At 41.3% G+C, this 11,014-nt stretch overlaps 1 protein-coding gene across 1 annotated transcript; it reads right to left on the bottom strand.

Annotated features, from left to right (window-relative positions):
- Positions 1-4,128: 4,128 nt before the first annotated feature.
- Positions 4,129-7,733, bottom strand: LOC112273291 (uncharacterized). The gene is made up of 2 exons (XM_024501892.3): positions 6,993-7,733; positions 4,129-6,712 (listed from the first exon to the last, which is right to left on the bottom strand). The coding sequence occupies exon 2, from the start codon at positions 6,229-6,231 to the stop codon at positions 4,849-4,851; it is 1,383 nt and encodes a 460-aa protein (XP_024357660.1). The 5' UTR covers positions 6,232-6,712; positions 6,993-7,733; the 3' UTR covers positions 4,129-4,848.
- Positions 7,734-11,014: the final 3,281 nt, after the last annotated feature.

An 11,014-nucleotide genomic window follows, 5' to 3' on the forward strand; every position in this document is an offset into this window, starting at 1 on the left:
ACTTTAAAGGTGAAGAACACTAGGAGGTATATTAATAGTCAGCCTAAGGATTACTAAACTCTTTTTTCTTCTCTCTCTCCTCCTCCACCTCCACTATGAAAATTACAAAAATCATCAATAACCTCGAAGAACTCAATGATTCTTAAAAATTTGATTAAGTAAAAAGTTATTATATAATTTTATTCTTAAGCATTGATATTATGTATTTATAAGAATATAGAGTATATGGATTGAAATTAATATATTTAAAAGATTAAATATAGCCTCAAATAATTTTGTAGAGAGAAAACCATCTATGGACTACAATCAAGACATCATAGATGTAGGAGCAGAGAAAAGTAAGATATGTATATAAGTAGCACTCCACCTCCTTTTGTTGATTTTGGACTTGGAACATTCTTGGTGTGGATGCACTATCTGAATGTGGCTAAACAGAGTTTTAGAAAGCAATGTAATAATACTAAATATCTATATCTCTATTCTCTGTTCAAAGTGGTATGTTAAAAGAGAAATTTGCATCTTTTTTCTTTGTGGATACCAATGGATCTTTTGCAAAAAATAGAACTTTGTAGAAAAGAGGAAAAATATGTTGATTCAAGAAATAATGAAATAGGCTTTTGCTACCCTCATGGCGATGCTTTAGGTTGAAGATTGGTTTCTGCTAAATGATAAAATCAAATGTTTATAAAACAATTGTCAAAAGGATAGAGCATGTATCATGGCTCAGCTAGACATAATCTATTCATTGAAGATAGAAGATGTTGAAGTATATTCAGTAGTGGATTATCTTATCTAAGGTAATTATATTTTTGATTTCTACTTACTAGTAGAATGCACAATGTAGGTCAAAATACAACAACTCTAATAATTTTCTTTTAAGATAAATACAACATATCTCAATGGTACCACAATTTGTTAATAGATAGAGCTGATGCAATTTATCCACCTTCACCTTTGATTCTTTAATAAATTATAAAAGACGATAAAATTCTACTATGGTTATTGCATCTAGAAAGTTCAATATTTTTGTAAGAAAAAAACTCAGTAGACATAATTCTTTTTGAATACTAATGCCATCTTACAATCCAACCCATTTAATTTGTTATTGCAAGGTTGTTTGGAAGTTGTGACTAGCAAGTTGCAAGACCTCAAAAGTTGGAAAACCAAAGGCATAAGGATTTGAAGTAGAATTAAGTAGATGCATGTGGACAATTCTAATTCAAGAGAATTTTTTAGAGCAACAAAAGAATGCTTGAGGGAGGCAATGATCTTGGAATTAAAGGACAAACATGGAATTTTGCACACTAATTAAGACAATTTGGAACAAGTTTGTACATACTTTTATGCAGCATTACATACAATTATCACTCCTTTGGCATTCATCTTAGTAGAAAATAAACAACATGTTATTGCACAATTTGCAAATGAAACCTCTTTCACTTTAAGAGGAGTAGAAAGTTGGGTACAAGGATTGTTTCACTTACTTAACAACCATTGTTTAAACTCAAGTCTAATTTTAAAATGGCACAAGCCTTGCGGTTACTAGCAAGCTGAAGACCCTTGACCAGCATGGACAAATGCATTGAAGATCACCTTGGTTGATGATGGGAAAATCAGCAAGTTGTTAGGCAATTCCTTTGAGCTGAAGATGTCATCTTTAGCTACAGATGAATTGTTGAAAGCCAAAATTGATAAGAAACTCAAATATTGGAATACAACTAATATAAATACCACATGGAGATCTGTGATTGCTAATAGGATCTTACTATCATCTATTTTTTTCTTTGCTACATTATGGGGGGATATCAAAGTAGGCATGGCTAAAGTTCAATCCTAGGTACATAATTATATGTGGTCTGGTTCCTTGTAAAGAACCTGCATGAAGGTCTCATAGTTATAATGATGCCAACCAAGAGAGAATGGTGGCATTGGAATGATTAATCCCACGGATGCTTTGGTAGCTCTCATGACTAAGTGGATACTGAAGGCATGTCATCCTAGAATGTCCAATCTGCAGGTTCTATTGAGATTCCAGCTTAGAAATTTCCAACCCTACTCTCATGGGAGATGGGCTCTGATTTTGGAATACTTCACCCTCCCCCACTTCCAAGCCAGGAAAGGATCAAAAGTTTGGTCACGTATTGGAGTCTCTTGGAGGAGCCTTGTCAAGAAATTGCAACCAGTAAGTCCCCAAATAGTGGAGGAAGTGGCCAGCAAATCTTTGTGGTAGTCCTCGTCTTTGTTCTTCATTGAAGCCGGGTTTTCAAAAATGCGAGCCTCCTTGTTACACAGAGCAAGTCTGATGTGTGTTCGGGATATAAGAAAAGAGGGGTGCTTCATTGTGTGGTACCAATCATGGCATATATCGCCTAATTCGGTAGAGAGCTCTTGTAGAGAAAGCATGTAGGCCCTAATCCGATGTTAAAGAAGTGGGAGGGAGTACTTCCGGGAGACTATCGCCTTCGGTGGAAAACGGTATGGACAAAAACTCGAACGAGTTAGAAATCGAGCCTTCTATGATTGTTGTGGCACTGAGCAATAGCTATCAATGTGTGGCGCAGTCACATTAATCATGCGGTTACTCTCCATTGCCCGGTCTGCCCACGAAGATTTTATGAAACGCTGCTTCACCACTTTGGGGAATGCTCCTCAGCCCAACATGGATAGCAGTGGGATACACAAATCCTCAACTTGCTAATCCACGGCTCGGATGCGCGAGGCCCATGGCAGCCACTCTCATGGAGGCAAGGATTTTTTTTGGATCGCATCCCTCGGAAGTTTGATCAATTCAGCCTCTTGTGGTCCCAGATAAGAACCGTGGTTCTTTGGACGGTATGAAAGGAAAGGAACAATGCTGTTTTTAACATCACTTGGTCCGCTAGCAAATTGCTTCAGTGCATATGGCTCGAGTTAGTTGACTATGGTAGAGTTGAGTGGTCAGTAGCATGGAATACCAGGAAAACACGAGCAGTAACAAGGACCACGCTAATTCAACGTTGCGAGAAACGCCGGTGTTGGCAAGGTCTTTTTTCTTCCATGGTCAACGGTAACCCACAGTGGGTCCTCTCTGGTCCTATTGCAGGTTCTGTGTTTCAACTTCCATGGGCGGATCTGTCAAGACCAACTTTGAGGTAGATAATAGTGCTTCGGGGATAGCCCAAGGCCACTCAGCATCAGTCCGGTCGGATTTTTTTGCTGTGCCAATTGTTTTTGTTGTTTCACTCGTAACATTGTTTCCACCCAGGCCACATGCAGCTGGGTTGGTTGTATTATGGTTCTTCATGACAATGAAGTTTCTTTCATTCGTTTCAAAAAATTAAAATTAAAATTAAAACTACTTAAAATTGACTTGAATATCCAAGGACTGTACATGTCATTGTTCCAATGGACATGTTTATTTTCAAATCAAGATATGCTAAGTCGTTCTGATTTTGGAGCAGTTGAGGTGTGTACTGTCGCTTCCAGTAATTTGTTACAAACGGACAGTTTCCAGATAATTAGTGTGAGCGGTAATTGCTTCTCTATGTAAGTGAATAAAATTTATCTCACATGGACATTTCAAACGAAATAAAACATTTTATGTCTAAGTTCCTCAATACAAACAAATACAAAAAATCTATATATGCAAGAGATCGTAAATTCACATCCACAGTTCTTAAGGGCCGTATGTTAGAACTTTTTCTTAGTTCAAGTTCTACGTTTTTCCCAGCTCAAGACCTACGACGAATAGAACCAAATCAAGAGAACACAGTCACACTTCGATAATTAAGAGGGTTCTGAAACGAGGGTAGAAGACTAGAAGAGATGAGTTGCCAAACATTTACCATCTGGTTTTGTTGTCTCTCTACGAGAGATGGGTTGCTTCAGATAATAGATTAAAATTCAATAATTTATAGTGGGTTCATCACCATTTGTTTCTATTGATAGCAGGGGCGTGGATAACTCATCAGACTTAAGAGCCACAAGTGTTCTGCTTATGCAATGACGTCATTCAAGAAAATTCTATCAGACGTCTTAGACAACAAAACCATCACACTTAAAACCCATGTAACAAATGCGAGAAAAACGTAACATTGAAAGGAAAGGCACACCACGTTCAAAAGAAGAGCAGCGACACAGAGATTGTGGTTGCGAGTCAGAATCAATGTATACAAAATTCTTATTTCTCACTTTGAATCTACAAAACCGGCTGCCGCCCCATCTGACGATGAAAACAATCGACACCTCCAAGTGCCATCTGCATAGAAGCTTCCATGATAACTGTACAAACTAATCTCGGTGCATCTGCCACCCCACGCATCTCCAGTGCGATTCAGAAAATGTCCGGGTCTGCTCCTCTTCGAATGAAATATACAATAGCAAGGCTCCACCCGGACTCTCGCTGTTTCCGTTAAGTTTCGGTGCTGGTTGACAGAGAAACTGGAAGTTCTTCACAGGATCTAAATATTCACAGATCTACTTTCCACACACGGTGCTTGAGCAGCCACTGCTGTACACTACTAACGAAACCGCCGGTGTCCTCCTCACTAAGAAAGACCTCAGATGCCTGCCCCTTGCTGTTTGGGCATCCGCTAAGACCTAAAAAACAGGCCACCCGAAAATTGCGAAGAAGAGTAATGAAGAAATCCGAATCAGATGGAAAACGATGAAAACAAATTGACTCGTCAAAACTAGCAAAAATTCACAAAGTCCACATAATGGCAGAAGAAGAGAGAAAAGATAGAAAAAACAAAAAAAAACAAAACGAAACAAGAAAACAAACAAAAAACGAGAAGACAAGAAGAGACTAAAGAGAAAGAATCTCGAGAGATAAGGCGGAAGGCAGTCAATATCTCTCCAATCTCACGCTCACCCTGCCTTGCGAGGGGCGTTGGTGGCGATGGATCCCAAGAAGTCAGATTGGTTGGAAAATTTACTGTGAGACCCCACGGAAAGATGGTCCGATCCATAACTAGGATATACTGGAGCGCAAGTGGGGCTCTGCACGGCCTTCATATACTTTTGAACTTCACTTCGAACCATCTCTCGCATCAGTGCCACAAGACCTGCGTATACAGCTGCATCTAAACCATAACTCAAAGGTGCAGGTGGAGCTTTCCAACTCTTAGCGCCTCCTGCCCCCTGTGCTTGAAGAACCGGATCAAAGGCTTGCGCAACAACAGTTCTTACCGCAGCACTCATCAATTCTGCTGTTTGGGAGTTATCAGGCAAACCATACCCGCTGTGAGGAGGTGTCAAGGGAGAGGATGAGGGGTTCGAGAGTCCAGGAATCTGCGTAGCCATAGGGGAAGTATGAGCAGGGAAAGAGGACACGGAAAACTTGTCTTTTAACGACTGATCCACAGCAGTACCGCTCTCCCAACGTCCGTGGGCCGGAAGTTCTGGCGAATCGGGCTGATTAGGAAGGCAAGGCGCGTGAGAGGAGGTAGATAACTGACGACGAAGGGCACTGTCTTCGGAAGAGGACTGCTCTTTCCTCGTTGGGCTTGACCCAGGAAGTGAGAGACTCAGCGACGTCGGAGGGTCATTCACCTCGGAAGTGTCAGAGCGCTCGGACAACGGGGGCGCGTAGGCAGCGTTAGGACAGTAAGATGCGAACGAGCGGGCAACGGGTCGAAACACCGGAGGGACTTCGACAAAACCGACAGGAAGTTCTCGAGGGGAATCGCCGTCAATATGCAGACGTTTCACCTTGTGAGAATCCACTTCCCACCCACCCTTATCTTGCACACTCCCGTCAGAAGATATCTCCTTGCTGTTACGTTTTCGTCCATCGGCGATGCCTGAGTCGTCATCATCGCATGTCCCTAAGTGCCCGGCATGGCAGTTGTGATGGTCATCGCATTCGGTACGAGATGGTCGCTCCGCCATGTGACGACGACGCAAGGTTGAATTCCAATGATTTTTGATCGCATTGTCAGTTCGCCCAGGAAGAAGGCGAGCGATTGTAGCCCACTTGTTCCCATGCTGACTGTGAGCTGCTATAATCGTTTCGTCTTCAACTGTCGTAAAAGGACGATGCTGAACTTGAGGGCTCAGTTGGTTGCACCAGCGAAGCCTGCAAGACTTTCCCGATCTTCCCGGGATACCCTTGCCAATCAGGGACCAGTTCCTGGGGCCATACTTGTCCACAAGCTGCTGCAGAGCAGAATCTTCCTCCGGACTCCACGGGCCTTTTATCCGGTCGACCTCCTCGCTCACATGACATCGCTGTGCAGTCCCCATTGCCATTTCCGCCACGGTCCAACCACTGCTTCATATACAATCTCGAACCTCCAAAAACGTCAGACCGACAAACTAACTTGGTTTCGCAGTGGCAAATAGACACGGCGGTTGGTGCAGGAGCCGTCCAATATGTGGAGTCGATGATAAAAATGAAAGAATCAAACGGGACCACCGTCGGGAAAGATTGTACAGAGATGTTAACTTTAACTGGGGCAACACGTTGAAGCCACAAATCGTAGTAACTAATATGGTTGAGATGTGAGGGAAACTGACTTGTGCTCGATAACTACAAGGGGCAGCGAGAATATTATCGTTTCGGAGATTTACACTCGTATGAACAGAACCCACTCTGTATTAGGACGTGCGTGGCTAAAAACACACAGGCAACTCAGATCTACCTCGGGAACAGATCTTATGGAATCCAGAGTCGTGGGCGAATCGAAGAAGCAAAATCGAGAACCCAGCGTTATCCACCGATCCAGCGACCCTGTAAGCATCAAGTGACAGGCACACAGAGGGGAAGTCAGCATAACATGTCACATCGTCAACTGGGCTTCCACTCCGGTAACCCCGATTATCAACTACGGATGCAACCTAGTGCATTCCACTTGATCGATCCTCAATGTGCAGTTGAAAAAGATGGTTTTTCGAACAGGACCAAATGACAAACCTCAATCGACATTAACATGCTACAGGAAGCAGATGACTTACATACAAGATGTGTAAAATGAGATTAATTAAGCCACGCGCGCACTAATGAAAATTACCATAGAGGCGGTCGAGATTAACGAGTGTGTTGGTATGAAACTGAGGGGCGAGGTATGGAGACTGTCACGGGCACGAGAATCCGTTCCAATTTTGCTCATAAGCGAAGAAACTCGCGGCCGAGTTGCAGTCCGACTCGCGATTTCAACCGCGGTTGATTCCGTCACACATCCGCTGACATCCTAGAAAGCAAACGCATCGAATCCGATTAACGGTGCATACACACACACCTCCTTTATATCTCCGCAGGTATCCACCACCACATGTCCCCACCCCAAAACCCCGAACCTTGACCCTCGCCGTCGCTCTCTCTCTCGCCACGCCTTCCCTTGACACCATACACTCCACTCGAGACTCACGAACCATATAAACAAGGAACAATGACAACGCGAACACAGCCCCCCCGGCAAAACGAACGTCGGAAATGCTGTTTTTGAATAAAATGGGGAAAAAGAATCAAAATAACACAAACAAAAAAAAAAAAAAAAAAAAAAAAAAAAAAAGAGAGACGAAATCTGCACAAGCTCTCGATACACACACACGAGTGGAACGACTCAGAGAAACGACCCTAGGAACCAAAACGGCCGCATCGAAGGTCACCGAGGAGATGGATGCGGGAGGGAAGAAAGAGGCGATCGGGGCCGAGTGAGGGGCGGGGAGGAGGACGAAGAATGAAACCCCGGTATCAGAAACACACTGCCAGGGGCTCCTTTCCACGGGCTAGCTATTGTGGAGACGCTGCGAGGGGGAAGACGACGACACACCCCACATGTTGATACCCTGATAAACACGTCCTATACCCTCCAGATTCCTTGGTCGACGTTACAGTGAGGTCCGGGTACGTGTGAACGGTGGTTTGCACACATCCCGAAGTAGAGGGGAAAGATCAAAACGAAGGACACTTTGAGAAGCTACCTCCAACTGGAGGACCGGCCATTATTTAGGCCTTACATACCACAAATAGAAGGGATGATGTAATGTCATATAATATTTGATATAATATATTAGAACACGGGCGGCCTCCCCTTTCAAAAGTCTGGTTATGGGGGGGGGGGGGATAACTTCCTTATCTTACTCTCCACCACATGTCCACCTGGAGTTTGATATAATAGTGTGCAATGAAATATCTTCTTCGCAGTATCTCTTCATCTTTCTCCGTGTGTGTGTGTGTGAAGGGGAAGATTTTTCATTTGTGAAATCAGTCATCCTTGTTCACTCATTCACGTCACTGACCCCAAAACCTTCGCTCCTCACTGATCACCAAGCGAATCCTTTTCAATTCTCTCATACATAAGTATATATATATATATATATATATATACTCTATTTTTTCAATATTTTTGAATAGGTGACTCATTCTTTGACATTTCAAAGCCTTTAGGGAACCATAATTAAAGGCGTACGTGTTGATTAAGCCATAATTCACTTACAAATGAACATTAATGATGAGGGAATAAAGGAGACAGTGCTGGGCGTGACTTCTACTCACTCACAAAACGGAGAACCCTAATGAGTTAAAGGTCCATTTGTACTATCCAAATCCATCATTGTGAAACTGTGTATGTTTCTACTCTGTTGAATTCAATTCTCAGGAATTACAACAATTTCTCCCTTCTTTTATCTCCTTCGAAAAAACAAATAATTAGTATGTTTGGTAGGGATGCATTAAAACGTACCAATGAATGTGTGAGATTTGTTTTGTTTTGTTTTGTTTTTTTTTTTTCTTGCCTTCGTCTAAAAGTTAAACAAACATTGAATGTGGTAAAAATGATGCATAGTAATCAAATTTCAACTGAAATTTATGCAAAAATCTTTGATTTGTACATGTCTCCTCTAAACATCATTTTTCCTGCAAGCAAGTAAATTTGATGCATTTGCCATTGATTCATTAGTAATCTTGAAGTCACCCTTAAGAAATCCTGTGGCAAATTAAGAATTCTAACACTGTGATTCACCTATAGATCTCACTTATGCACTGTAAGCATAATTATGATGAAGAGCAGATTTGACATCATGGGTTCCATTTTTTATTCATTCATTTCTCGTGCCTTGGTGTTTATCAGTATAGTTATTAATCTTAATATTTTTCGTCACTATTTTAACCGTTCATCAATACAAATGAACATCTGCTGTTGCTGAAGCTGAGCTTACCTTGTGAGGATTTGTGGCTGGGCAAAGCCTATTCACAACCCTCCTTTCCAGCACTCCCTTCTATCTATGTTTAGTGAGGAGGAGGATTTTGTAGAATATGATGCCCTAAAAAGATACTAATAATCCTCTGTAGTTGTCCTCTCTTCAGATTCCTTGCTTCATAAAAGCAAATTAAACAGTAATACTACCCCTTCTACTATATTCTCACGCACCCTAAATATCCATGAAGTCGCGGGTATTCTAAAAATGAGGAAAGGTCTTATATTTAGGAAACAATTTGCCCAAATGCACAGAGTTTAATGAATATCCATCGTTCAATTCTCTTGGATGAGTTCTCAGCGAGTTAGTCCAAGCTTGACTTCGTGAAATGACCAGTAGTTTTTTTTTTTTTTAACTTTCATTTCAATACAATCCATCTTAGAAAAATCAATTGGTAAGACACAAGACATGTGTTGTAAGCTTACACACTGGTAATATTTTTCATTATGTATTTATTTATTTATTTATTTATTTTTTTGTGATATTCTTTACTGTAGAAGTTGAAGAAGAGGTTGATTCATATATATATATATATATATATATATATAATTCTCCCTGGAGTTGCTGAACTAATACTAATCAGAAACCAGAATTAGCATGACCCATCCCTCAAACAAGTTGTTCATGGTATCAGTAATTGCTGTAGTTGGGGAAAATTTGTAAATGTTGTGAAGGGCAGCTTAAGAAAGCTTCACTATTTTAAACTAATTAGTTCACTGGCCTTACAAAGGCTTCCTAGACAGAAGAAGTTTATTAATATTACTGTTACCACCATGTGTATATGTACAAAGTGCATGCTGTGCTTTCACATAAGAATTCTTCTTGACAAATTTTTCAATGACATGGTGACCCCCCCCCCACCCAGCTACTTTTACTGTCAAAAATTTGTTCATCAGTGTGGTATTTTCCTGAAACAATGCATGCACACTTACTATGATTATTATTATTTATTGCAACATTGTTAACCTATTCCACTACAGCCATAATTCACCATGGTGATTGCTAAATCTGTCCACAAATGTTTTATTTTTGCAGACCCTATATTTTATTCAGATTTTTTAAAATATCAATAACTCTTGTCCTCTCCAGAAGTCATGTACAGTGCAAAGTGATGGTCTTATCCTGTGGGTGATGAGAATAGAAAAATGAAATAAAAACTAGTTGTTGCTGCACCCAAATGGTCAAGCCAGAGAAAGCAAATATGCTTCAATCTTCATCATTTCTTCCAACCCCTTTTTTTCTCCACTCCTACTCACCTACCCACAAACAAACAAACAAACAAACAAAGGCACACACTCACTCACTCAGAAGCCTAGAAGCTAAGATATCTGAGTCATCACCAAAGTTTGAAAACCCAGAAAGTAACTGCCACTGAAACACCCCCAATCAGCTCACACTTTCATGGCCGTGTATCCCTCATCTTCTGTGCCCTAAAGCACCTTGGGAGTTGCTCCGGGGTCTTTTGTTTTGTTTTCATTCTTATTTTTTCAAATTTCCTCTTCCAGAGGAGAGAGATGGGGACAAGGGAAGGAGCAAGAAGAATTTGAAGGAAGAAACCATATATATGGTCACCACCTTGTTGTGCCACATGTTATGTCTGGGGCTTGCAGGGTGACAATTACAGATGGAAATGGCAATCTCTGCAACCTCCAGGTATAGTTTTATAAATTCTACAGAGAGAGATAGAAACTGGGGGAGGGGGGAGGGAAGGGCTATGGAATTGGAGCTTGGAACTGGCATGGAATGCCAGGTACATAGCCCCTTCTTCCCATGTGACTACACCCAATGCATTGGAACTCAAATTGTGGGTTTTGTTTATTTTATTTGTGTTTAA

Source organism: Physcomitrium patens, chromosome 20 (genome assembly GCF_059467195.1).
Source record: "Physcomitrium patens ecotype Gransden chromosome 20, ASM5946719v1, whole genome shotgun sequence".
Lineage (NCBI taxonomy): Eukaryota > Viridiplantae > Streptophyta > Bryopsida > Funariales > Funariaceae > Physcomitrium > Physcomitrium patens.

Coding starts and splice junctions, on each gene's coding strand:
- LOC112273291 (XM_024501892.3), bottom strand. CDS start 6,231: ATGGCAATGGGGACTGCACAGCGATGTCATGTGAGCGAGGAGGTCGAC.